General features: G+C 34.6%; 2 protein-coding genes across 2 annotated transcripts; one reads left to right on the top strand and one right to left on the bottom strand.

Annotated features, from left to right (window-relative positions):
• Window positions 1-5,709: 5,709 nt before the first annotated feature.
• Window positions 5,710-6,084, bottom strand: LOC112681454 (protein FAM200B-like). Its single transcript, XM_025551704.1, has one exon. It carries the CDS (start codon window positions 6,082-6,084, stop codon window positions 5,710-5,712), a length of 375 nt encoding a protein of 124 aa, XP_025407489.1.
• Window positions 6,085-9,911: 3,827 nt separating this feature from the next.
• Window positions 9,912-11,319, top strand: LOC112681453. Its single transcript, XM_025551703.1, has 3 exons — window positions 9,912-9,993; window positions 10,063-10,350; window positions 10,898-11,319. The coding sequence occupies exons 1-3, from the start codon at window positions 9,912-9,914 to the stop codon at window positions 11,317-11,319; spliced, it is 792 nt and encodes a 263-aa protein (XP_025407488.1).
• Window positions 11,320-13,371: the final 2,052 nt, after the last annotated feature.

Below are 13,371 nucleotides of genomic sequence, written 5' to 3'. Positions count from 1 at the left end.
TTTAGAATAAATATTTAATATAATACAATATACACAATATATAAATTTATTTTTAGTTTTTTTTTTAAATTTCTGTTCCATTAATTTCAACTTGCGGCCCGCGTAATATTTTAAAATATTTTATGTGGCCCAAATAAAAAAAAGGTTGAGTATGGCTGCAGTAGAGTATAATTTAATGTCCAAAAAAACTAAAAAAAAATATAATTTTAAGAACGCGACAGTACATATTGATCATCTAGGCCCTCTTGAAAAAAAGGGAAATAAAAATAAGTTCATTTAGTCACAATCGACGCTTTCACTAAATTCGTTAAATTGTACCCCTGTCGTACGACCAAAACAGAGGAAGTCATCAAACATTTACGTAGTTATTTTCATACTTATTCTAAGTTGCAACGGATAATTAGCGATCGATGTTCTTCGTTTAAGTCTGCAGCGTTTAAAGCATTTTTAGAAGCTGAGTCAATAAGTTTAACTCTGGTCGCTGCCGGAATAGAGTCAACGGCCAGGTTGAAATAGTAAATAAATCCGTTGTACCCATGTTAGCCAAATTGACTGAATCTACAAAAAAGTGGGACCAGGTATTGAATAAGGTTAAATTTGCTATAAAAAACTCGTTACATAGCTCGACAGGTCAGAGTGCAAGTGTGTTATTATTCGGTGTGCATCAAAAAGGTGAAGTGAACGACGAGGTGCGGTTAGTTTTAGAAACAAAAAATAATAACTAGTCACGTAAATCTTGGGAGGTGAGGGCGAAGGCAGCCGAGTGTATTGATAAGTCACAGGAAGCAAGTGCGACTCAATATAATTCAAAACTGAAAGCTCCAATTTATAAATAAAACGAATACGTAATGGTTACCAACGTAGATGTGACAGTAGGGCATAACAAAAAGCTAATCCCTAAGTTCCGAGGCCCTTACGTTATAAAAAAGTTTTAGACCATAACAGATATGTTATTGGTGACATTGTCGGTTTCCAGCTAACCCAGCGTCCATTCGAAAGTGTCATCGTACCCGATCGGTTAAAAATGTAGATCAAGGTTTAACACGTCTATAAGTAACGTAATGAGAGTTATGTGAATAATACGTTTCCTTATACATTTTTATACATTTTTTTTTATTGTCACGATTTTCTAAATTTTCTCAATAATTATTATATTATAGTCAGTTTTGTTGTTGTTATTTACGTTTATTTATTATGATTTATGAACACTGTTTTGGGATGAAAGAATTTTGTTTTAATAACAAAGTTTTATGATTATGTCACAATGACAAATATGATTTTATATTTTTAGTTCGTAATGACATAACAATATTTCTGGAACACGGTGTGAATACGAGTTGTAAGGTATAGACGTAATAATATAACCATAATCGCGTAACGCAATGGGCCGCGACAGCCAAAAAACAAAATAACGTACCGCAGGACGGGGACAGAGAACCTAACGAACGGTATGACAGTCGGTGCAATGCCAGAATACTCCGACTATTGCCCCATGGACTGCAACAGCGATATCGATCAGTACAATGCCGGAATACTCTGACTATTGCATTATTGATCGATATCAATACCGTCCGATAGGTTCGGGGGGGGGGGAATTCTTTCACCTGAGAAGCGTAAGTCTGCCCGGGTGGGTCTTACTACCGCTCAGGTGAAGGTGGTGGTTTGGACGGTAGCAACTCGAACAATCCCATCTTGTCCTGGGTGCAACTGGAGAATCCGTCCAAGTTTCCATAGAAGTGGAGGTGTTGGTTCTCGTATTAGGACCAAAGTATCGGGTTCCAATTTGTCACTATGGTTTATCCATTTGCTGCGTCTCTGGAGAGTTTGCAAATACTCGTTTTGCCATCGTTTCCAAAAGTGGACATGGAGGCTAGTTAGTTCAGATTTTACAATCTAATTATTATTGTTTGGAAAATATGTATATATATATATAATCTATAATGTTTAGGCAGTTTTTTAATAAATGATTAGTGTTAAATAGGTATAGGAAGTGACTAATTTAATTATAAGATCTTACATAAATATATTAAAGATGAATTATGTTATTTATATAAATACCTACATTAGGATTAAGTCATTTCAACTTATCTTCATTTGTCATTTAACAATTCAGAACAGTATGTATACCTAGATACATAACGGAATAGATAAAACCATAAATTACATTATACATTATATACTCGTACAAAGCCTAATAAATGAATATCCCAAACCAGAATTTAATGAATTATGTATGAAACATGAAGAGTATAGATAATATATTAAAGGTTTATTATATGTATTTATATATTATATGTATTTCACATAAGAAAATAATTATAAAATTACCTCTTAACACATTGATAGACATTCTGAATTTTTTATTTTTTTTTTAATTTTCTGAAAATTTTTTTCTAAATAATAAAATAACATAATATTTAAATATTACTTATATTTTAATTTCACTCACCAATAATAGTGTTTTTGTCTTTTATAATAATAGAATGTACCTATAGAAATATTTGTATTTTTTTCTTGCAAATGATTATAAATGTCAAATTTATGTGCTATAATATTGTAATTTATAAAATTAATTTAAATGCAAACTGTATATTATTTATATTGTATAATAATTACGCCATATATCAAATAAAATTATATATTACACTCGGCCATGATGATAACAAACTAATTAAATATTAATCAAGGTGGATTGATATTAATATTAGTTCGTGATTTCTACACTCAGCCATGATAATAACAACAGTATGATTTACCCGCGCAATTTAAATCAACCGATGAGAACAGCGTATTAGAATAAGGCGCTGGGGCACTCTAGGGTTTGGTAATATGCAGCCGGGTGTCATCCACCTCCAACCAATGAAGGTTCTCGATGATACCACGGAAACGACTAACAGACGACAAATCGAGTCGACACCTGATAGGTCAAATCTCGTTACCGACACGTACGCTAGGTACCAACACGGTCCAAGTCGCGTACGAACAATTAACCACGCTCCGTCTCGCCCCAAATAGTAGCCCGGAACAAGCCGAGCCAATCGGAAATCGTTTATCTACGCTCGAGTCGTGCATGACCCGCCTTGACAACTAATGACGAAACGAACGTTGTGTTTGAGAAGCGATTGCTTCTCGATTTTTTTTTAAGATTTAGGGGTGGGTGGGTGCCAATATGTAAGTGATAATGATAAACAATAACTAAGTATTAGTACTACTGACACTAGTATTTATAACAATTTTATTTATAGAAATATATTAGGTATGGGTAATGAGAATAACAATCGACAGTAACGGCAGTAATAGCACAAATGGATAAATTCATATGTGTCATATTATCATAATATATGTAGATACAACAAGTCAACTACATAGTGTTACTTTGGGCTATGACATTTCCCGGTTTCTCACATTGTTGGGTAGGTGATAGATGTTAACTTTTTTAATTAGTCAGTTCATACAGATCACTAGTTAATATTTTAATTTTTAGTATTAATTTAGGTAAGTACTTTGATTAATTAATTGGTTTGTTAAGTTGAAACTTGAAAATTACATTTAATATTAGAATACTTTTAGACTTTAATTATTACTTATGCAACTCTATATGGACTGCAAAAAATGTATACCGAAAACTTTGATACGTTGAGTTGTGCTTTTATTATAAGTACTATATTTCACTTTATATTATTCTTTCTTCTAAATAATTACTTCAACAATAAAATATCTTTAACTATAGATGTTATAGAACATTGAGAACACACAATGATAAAAATTAAAATATTTAAGAATATCTCGTTAGTTATATATTTTTAAAAATGTCATAATATTAAGGTATAATCATCAAGTAAGTACTTTGTATTATTTTATTAATAATCGGAGTCGGGAGAAATAATTATCGAGAGTTTATAAATAGATCACTCCACATCCTATTTTATTGTAAATGACCAGTTTTTCCCAAGATTAATATATGGATCTATCAGACTCCAAACTGAGTAAACAAACATGATAAAATTATAAATAATATAAAAACTACTATTTATATCAGCGGTTCTTAAACTTTTTATTACGCGGACCCCTGATGAAGGACATTTTTAAATCTCGGACCACCTTATTAATTTTGTAAGGAATTACCATTTTTTTTATTAAAAAATATTTCATGTTACAATTACCAATATATTTAAAAGGTAAATAAAAATATAATAAGTATAAAAACTATTTTGTTTATTATTTTTGTTATATTTAATATTATTGCATTAACATTTTGTCTTACATAAAAAATTAATTATTGTTTTATTCTTATGATATTTGAAATTAATCTTATAATTTAAAATTATTATAGTTATACTTAATATGTAGGATGATATTGCACTTCTGACATTAATTTTTCTATATTAGGCTCAATATTTGAAAGTTTTAATCGAAGTTCGGGTTCTACGTTTTTCAAACGATTGCGAAACCTGTTTTTGACATATACAAAAGTGGAAAAGGCATTTTCACATAAATAAGTTGTGGGAAACGGAATTAAAACTTTCAGAGCTTTGTCGCGTCCCGCGTAGTCACACGGTAAAACACATCACAACATCACAAGGAGGTTCCCATGTACATCAAAAACCACAACTATGGATAAGTTAGTTTATTGTGTTCACGTGGTTATTACACTAGAGATTACAATAAGGAATTAGAATATCGAAATCACAAGTGAAAGGGTTCACATAAACGTTTTTCTGGGAAATTGAAATAAAATAGTTTATCGGAATGATGTGGTGACCACATCCTGGGCATTTGCGTCTATAATTATGTCACGGTCTGGAGATAACGCACACACACTCACAATTTATAGGAAATTATCTTATTTTATTATCTTATTCATTTACACACACACATTTGGGATTTTACACACACACCTACAATATCACATATAAAAGGGACCCGAAAACAAGGGCAAAGCAGACGAGTCTTGTCTATGCTGCACTGAGCACCTTCACGTCAGTGTATGTTATGGTCTGGACTTAGAAATATTTCCAATTATTTTATAAGTTTAATTGTTAGGACTTAAATAATTTCTATCACTAGAATATTTACAAAATTTGTAGTTAGAATAATTTTTATAAGTTAAATAAATTTAATTATTTTAAAAGGAAGTCTTAAGTATTCCTGACTACACTTCCACACAAGCGTTGACTGAGACGTTGTAACTGAATTAACGGATCAAACGGTTGGCACGTAACAGCTTTACTTGATAATACTGGATAATCTTTTTGTACGTGCAATCAAAAATTTTCTAACGAATTTTGATTAAATTGTAATTTTAAACTACCATTTGTAGAAATTTCTATAAGATTATCTTCTTCCAGTTATGTCAGTTCATTAATTTGGGTTATATCAATTTCAAAAGGGTGTCTAATCCAGTTTCTATTTGTGTCTGGAACAGGAAAATAATCGCGGAAGCTTCGTTGCAGATCTTCAATATGTTGTTTGATGTATTTGGAAACTTCTCCGGATAATTCTCCTTTGGTCAATTCAAGGAAATTATTGAGGTTTTGAAATGAATCGTAATTTTTCTTTGATAGACGAAGGTTCCATAGTTCCAACTTTTTTTATCATCGCTTCAATTTTATCTTCAACTTTAAAAATTGTAACATGGGACCCTCGAAGACTCAAGTTAAGTACATTTAAATAAGCAAATATATCTGAAAGGTACGCTAAACTAGCCAATCAAGAAAAATCATTTAAACGTTCACTTAACGTAAATGATAATTTATGTTCGATGAAAAATAATCTAATCTCATGTCTTAACTCAAACAAACGAGAGAGCACTTTACCCCGAGATAACCAACGAATTTCAGAATGTAATAGAAGTTGATAATGTTCACTATCCATGTCCTTGCAAAATTGTTCAAAAAGTCTTGAATTTAATGATTTGGCTTTTATAAAATTCAAAATTTGTACAGCTTTATCTAAAACTTCTTTTAATTTTGTTGGTAGTTTCTTAGAGACAATAGCTTCACGATGAATACAGCAATGATGCCAAGTAACTGATGGTATAATATTTCGAATGCGTACAATTAATCCAGAAATTTTTCCTGACATTGCTCGAGCACCATCTGTACTAACTTCTACACATTTTGTCCATTCAATTTCATTTAATATTATAAATTCATTTATTTTGGTAAATATTTCTTCTGCTGTTATATATATAACAGAGGTTACAAATAAAATGTCTTCGAAAATGGTATTTTCGTAGTTGTATCTTACATAACACAGTAATATAGATTTATTAGTTACATCAGTACTTTCGTCTAATTGGAGACTAAAATAGTCACATTCGTTTATTCTTTTCAACAACTGTTCTTTAATATTTCCTGAAAAACTATCAATTCGTTTTTTTATTGTATCATTTGATAGCGAAATTAAATTTATGTTATTTACTGCTTCTTTACCGATCATTATAGAAACCATAGCTTTTGCAGCGGGCAATATTAAATCCTCAGCTATTGTGTGAGGTTTCCCTGGTTTGCCAATAAGTAAAGAAACGACAAATGAAGCTTTAACGGCATTTTCATGACTATAACTTATTGAAGATTTTTTAATACATTTCATATTTTTTCTTAATTCATATTCTTTATTTTTAGAAAAATCAATGGTTTTCGTAACATATTCTTTATGTTTGGTTTCTAGATGTCTTTTTAGTTTTGATGGTTTTAGTACCTCGTTTGATAATACTTCAAAACACATCACGCATTGTGGTTTTTGTTCTTCTACAGAACAACTACAAGTAAAACCCATCGATAAATAATTATTACATACGAAATTTTGTAAATTTAATTTTTTTCGTACATGGTGTCTCCTTATTATCAACCGTAGAATTATTCCTCTTTAAATTTAACCAGCTATCCATTTTTCGTAAAATTCGTAAAATATGTAGGTATACAACTAATTAAATACAATCGATAAGTATACGGCGATGGCGAGTAAACGACCGGACGTTTGAGTGCTGTAAATTTCGTTTGACAAGATAAAACTATATTAGTTGCTCGCAACCTCCGGTCGGTCTACCCTCGCGGGCGTTTCCGACCCGGGTATTGTTGGCTCCGACATCTCGCCGACGAGGGGTCTCTCCGAGGTGCTCTGGCGATCCGAGCCACGTGCCGGCTTTTGTAGACGGTACTGCTGGCTGAAGTCGGCTCGCTCGGTTTGGGACCTCTTCCACGCCTCCGCCAATTTGCGGCTTCTGTACTCCGCCCTGCGTTCCGCGTTCCTCTGGCGCTTCCGGATGGCCTTATTTGATTGAGCTGGAGCTGACTCCTTAGGCGTCGGTGATGGCCAGGGTTCCAGGGGCCTCGGTTTCGTCTTCAGCGGCGCGGGTGGTGGTGATGGTAGCCGGTTCTGGTATGCCACTTTCGACGGCATGCCTGTCCACTCGGTTGTTAGCGGATGTAGATTCGCGGCCAGCCGGCATGGGTGTAGTGGCAGCCCTGGAGCCGCTCTCACCCACCGAATTGTTGGGTCCACTGTTTGGGCTGTCGGGGCGGGAACTGTCCGTGGTTGCGGGACTTAAGTCGGCCGAAGATCCGTCCAAAGACTGACTCGCTGGTGCGGGTTGTAAAAACCAGCGTATTTCTTCCGCCTGGTCCGCCGGGTCCGCCTTCCCCCTGTTGTAGGCCACCCACACCCTTGAGTTGGCTTTTAGGGCCGCTATCGTCGCCCTTTGTACCTCTTCCGCCGACATCGGTTGTCTCCCGACAATGATGTTGGTGCTGAAATGAATCTTGTCTATTATCGGGTTCCGTTAATGGATTTGCGCGGTTCAGGCATGACACGTGGATTTTCCGAGGTGGCAGCTAACCTAACCAGCGCGCCCTCGTTTACCAGTGCCCAGTCCCCGGGCCTTTTGCACTCTTTTCCGAGTACCAGTACCGAGCGGGGGATATCCTGTGTACACGTAGTGGCGGTTTCGAATCGCGAATAGGATAGGAGCTAGTTTCATGTCCCAGGTGCTATGTTTGTCGTCGTTCAGCGTTGCTCGGAGTCCCTTTTTCAGGTCCTGATTTCGGCGTTCGACCGGGTTGGCTCTCGGGTGATAAATTGTAGTGGTCCAACCCTGTGCCCCCCATTGTTTAAGCGCGTTGAGCATCTCGTCCGATACGAATTGGGGGCCGTTGTCTCTAAGGCAGATCCGAGGGTATCCGAAACGTGAGAAAAATTCACGTTCTAGTGTATCGACAATGGTTTTCGTAGTGGCCGTTCCTAGCGGGTATGCTTCGGTCCACCGACTGAAACAATCGGTGACAACCAGAATGTAGGATTTCCCCCTACTCGTACGAAGGTAGGGGCCCATTAGGTCAATACTGACTACCTCCCAGGGTTGTCTGGGTTTGCGGGTGGACATAGGGTCATCCGGTCGTGAGTTTAGTGGTTTGGTACATGCACATATATGACATGACCTCACATACAACCTCACGTCTAACCTTTCCAGTAAAAACGGTCCTTGACTTCCCCGTATGTCTCTTTCCACCCCGGATGACTTGCGATGATGTGGTCGTGATACCGCCAGATCACATGTTGTGATCGGGATCGAGGTATGACGACTAATGTGTGTCCCTTTACATTCCTTCGCAGAAGGCCATCCGTTAGAACAAAACTGTCTATAAGATCGGGGCACTTCTGGTGTTACGCGCGGGGGTTTCCGATTTTAACGACCAAATGATGTCTCGCGTATGGGGGTCGTCGGATTGCCACAATGCGAGTGTAGTGATGGAGAACGGGGCGTCGCTACGTATGGCATCCGTTTTGGATGTTGTGAAGATGTGGTCAACCTGGGTACTAGTAGTGATGGTGGGTTTTGATGAGGTTGGTACCCCTACAAGTCGTTCCTCTAGTTGGTCTTCGTCTACGTGTGGCCCAGGGGCGGGATGTCGCGACAACATGTCGGGTCCCTCGTTTTGGACTCCAGGTACGTGTATTGTACGGAAATACAAATTTGATAGGTGAAGTGCCCTTTGCCCTGTGTAGCCATGTTAGGGCTGCATTATCGGTGTACAGCTCAAACGGTCGTGCCTCGAGGTACGGTCTAAACTTGTCCGTTGCCCAGATTATTGCTAGACACTCACGCTCTACGGCGGCGTATCTTTTCTGCGTTTCCGAAAACTTCCGGCTCGTGTAGGCGATGATCCGTCTGTCCTCATGTCTGTCACCCCTTTGGAAGAGAACAGCACCGGTTCCTAGCTCGCTGGCGTCGGTTTGGAGACAGAAGGGTTCGCTATAGTCTGGTGGGGAAAGTTTGGGAGAATCGTACAAAGCACTTTTGATATTATCAAACGCTTTCTGTTCGGTCTCCGTCCATACCCATTTCACTCCTTGTTTGAGTCTATCGGTCAAGGGGGCAACGGCGTCAACGTTAAAATTTATTTTTTTGACTTTGTTTTTTTCATTTGATGAGTAATAACATATACAGTAAAACCTATCTTATGCGAACCCTTGATAAGACGGAATCCTGTTCTGTGCGGACATTTTTTATGGTTCCGGCAGATTTCTATAGTTTAACATAGGATTAAACCCTTGATAAAACGGAACCTGATTAACGTGAAACGGAAAGCTATTTTTTGGTTCCGTAAATCATATAAACCTTTAACAAACGGAAAACACATCATAAAATGAACAAAAATATTTTTGATGCCCACATTTATTTTGCTACTAAACAATTATTAAGGTCAGCAATTAATACGTATTGATAGATAACTAAATTTTATCTTGATTCTATAAATTAGCGCTTATTATTGTCACCGTAGTGGTGTAGTCGAAGTTCACCTGTCGTTTCGTACCTACTTGTTCTCACAATGTCTAAAATTTGTTTAAGTTTAAATGAAAAAATAAAAGTAATCGAAGAAAGGGAAAAAGGAAATAGTGTTAATTCATTAATGAATACTTTTAAATGCGGGAAAACGCAAATTTATAACATAATTAAAAACAAAATTAAAATTAGAGAAGAATGGTTAAAAGGTAAGTTCATATGAAATAATTAAATTATTAATTACATTTTATTTAAGTCATATTCATCATTTTAAATAGTAAATGGGAAAAGCAAACGAAGTTTAAAGAAGACTGTTAATGATGAAATTAACAAAGCAGTTTGGAATTGGTTTGTTAAAGCTAGATCTAAGAACATTCCAATTAGTGGTCCAATGCTTCAGGAAAAATCCAAGGACATCGCGATTAAATTGGGGAACACCGATTTTAAAGGTTCCAACGGTTGGTTGGAATGTTTTAGTAAAAGACATAATATTTCATGGAATCAAGTATGTGGAGAATCTAATGATGCCAATGTTGACGAAGTAAATGAATGGAAATCAAAATTAGGTGAGCTGCGATAATCTATAACTGCGATGAAACAGGCTTATTTTTTCGCGCTATTCCTTCAAAAACATTGAAATTAAAAGGGGAACAATGTAAAGGTGGTTAACTTTCAAAAGAAAAATAACAGTTCTTCTTTGTGGAAACATGGCCGGTGAAATGGAAAAACTATTAATAATAGGAAAAGCAGCAAAGCCTCGATGTTTCAAAAATATTGATGTAGAAAAATTGCCAGTTTCATGATACTCTAACAAAAAAGCTTGGATGACTGGAAGTATTATGGAAGATTGGTTAATAAAATTTAACAGTAAAATTTTAAAAAAAAATAAACATATCATTATTTTTTTGGATAATGCCGCATGTCATCCAAGACTCGATTTATCAAACATAAAATTAGCTTGGTTCCCTCCCAATACAACTTCGATTACACAGCCTATGGATCAAGGTATTATTTACTGTGTTAAGTTGTATTATCGCCGACTTCTGATGCAATCACTTATTGCTAATGTCGATAAAATATCAGTACTATCTGAATTATCTAAAAATATAACAGTACTACAAGCTATTCAATGGTTAAATGTAGCTGTCAATAAATTAAAACCACAAACAATTAAATCATGTTTTGCAAAGGCTGGGTTTTATGAAAATGAAATAGACGATAATGAAGAATATGAAGACGTACAGCGGTTATGTACTTCTATGGGTAATTCACATAGCATTAATGAATTTATAAATTTAGACAATAATGTATACACGGATAATGACGACATAAATGTTTTAATTGACGATCAATCAACAAATCAATCGGATTCTGAAAATGAAGATAATGAAGGAAACAATGAAAGAAATGATGAAGAAAACCAATTGAAAACATACAAGGAAACACTTATTTACATCAAGAGTTTAGAACAATTTTCAATGAATAAATGTTATAGTGAGTTATTGGAAACGATATCGTGGGCAAAAATAAGTTGAAAAAAGCATTGCTACAGAAAAAACCAGACAAAAAACATTACACGAGTTTTGGAATTTATAATTGTATTATAACCGACCTACTTTTTTTTATTATATTAAATATATTATTTTATTAGTACCTACTAAATGTTTTTAAAATTTTAATTTATCATTATTTTGAAATATTTAATTAATATACTTGTTATTATAATTATTTACTAAAAATTAAAATTTATTGTAGCCTATGATATTTATTAATTTTTAATATTTTTATTTTTATTATTGACCGGAAAACGTTACAACTTTAATCGTGCTGTTTATCGTAACTGTATAGTATAGAATTTTCCGTTATATTCAGTTATAAGGAAACCAGCCTAAAACGGAAATTTTTATTGGTCCCGTGCAATTCCGCATAAGACAGGTTTTACTGTATAAGTTTTTGGTGAAATCAGAACTAACTTATATTTTTTGGTTTAGAAGATATAAATTAAAATAATAAGCAATAAAAAATCAAAATGTACAGGTAATGTATTTTATTCATAAAATATAATATTCAATTTGATACAACATAAAATATCTGCATCTATTCGGGTCGGAATATGATTTTTCACACGTATAATATGGTTTACCTATATGTATACCTGATTTGGCGACACGCAATAACGCCTGTGTACGACAGTCACATAAGTGGTAATCTTCTGCCATGTATTTAAAGTATCGACATCTTGAAGAGTCAGTGTAATTTTTTTGGCATACAACAAATTGTGTTGTACTATTTTCCAAAAAAAGCATTTGGTTTGTCACGTATTGAAACACGTAATCCACAATGACAAACATATAAACTTTCATCGAACATCCAACGATTCATCGTTTGTTCAGATGTGTGCTGTATAGTTAAGTAAGGTACCGCCACACTGGTAATATTAGTCCACTAATCACACTTCTTTCTTCAATTCTAAATACACTCGTCGCCAAAGACACTCTCCATAATCGTCCAATACCCATTTTTAGAACATTCTATTATTTCCACATTATAATAATCTTATCCATTTGTACTATATAATATTATTTCCTCCTTAATATTAAATTATCTTTAGGTTCTAACTGACTAATATCAGTTTTAATTAATGTTATATTATTTACAATATCACATTACTGTAATGATGATTATGTTGAGCGATAATAAATTCAAGCTTGTAGCTAATAATAATAATAATAATAATAATAATAATAATAAAATACCACGATTAAAGATTACTTATAATACCTATATTATCGAGTTTTTGCGTAGTCGTTGTCGTAGTTGCGATCTTGCGTCGAATTGAATTTTCAGAGTTGTGTCTTGTCTACAAGTTTTTAGGAACTGTTATAAACATGCATCTCGATTTTATTGATATTTACGAGCTTTTTGAGCGAAAACGTCAAGGGGCTGTTTCTGTAGAAGTACTTGAAAAATTACAGTCTTGGACACTAATTTCCAAAAACAATACACTACAATGTAACATGGGCATTATCTTAAATTATGTTTGAAAGCAAATTGTTTGGACGGATATGTATGAAGATGTCGAGAATATTACACAAATTCAAGTCTTAAAAAAGCAAATTCTTAAACTTTATTATTTGAAAATTCAGTCTTTCAATTCCCAATAGTTAGATATTTTAATCGTTCTATAAATTTACCCATGCACCCCCCCCCTTCTGGGGTGTTTTTACTTATTGTATAATAGCTACGATTTGCCGTTTTAAGTCTCAATCTAATTTCGTTATGCATATCATTCCTATTATTCAAATTGACTCCCAAATATTTAAAATCTTCTACTTGTTCGAATGTATATCCATCTACGGTGAGATTCTGTAATATTCTTGGTCGCCTACTCATGACCATATACTTTGTCTTATTCTCGTTTATATTGAGGCCCATTCTTTTACTAGAATTAATTAATTTATTTGTACTTTCTTCTACTTCGGTTTGAGAGTCTCCAAGAATGACAATGTCGTCAGCATATGCAAACAATGTTCCGCTACCAGTTAGATCCATTGCTCGCGTTTCATGCATATCTCTGACCACTTTTT

This window comes from Sipha flava, unplaced genomic scaffold (genome assembly GCF_003268045.1).
Source record: "Sipha flava isolate LNK unplaced genomic scaffold, YSA_version1 19141_pilon_pilon, whole genome shotgun sequence".
Lineage (NCBI taxonomy): Eukaryota > Metazoa > Arthropoda > Insecta > Hemiptera > Aphididae > Sipha > Sipha flava.
This window is presented reverse-complemented; position numbering and strand designations above follow the sequence as displayed.

Coding starts and splice junctions, on each gene's coding strand:
- LOC112681454 (XM_025551704.1), bottom strand. CDS start 6,084: ATGTCAGGAAAAATTTCTGGATTAATTGTACGCATTCGAAATATTATA.
- LOC112681453 (XM_025551703.1), top strand. CDS start 9,912: ATGAATACTTTTAAATGCGGGAAAACGCAAATTTATAACATAATTAAA. Junction 9,994..10,062: donor TAGAGAAGAATGGTTAAAAG/GTAAGTTCATAT, acceptor CATTTTAAATAG/TAAATGGGAAAAGCAAACGA. Junction 10,351..10,897: donor TGAATGGAAATCAAAATTAG/GTGAGCTGCGAT, acceptor AAAATATAACAG/TACTACAAGCTATTCAATGG.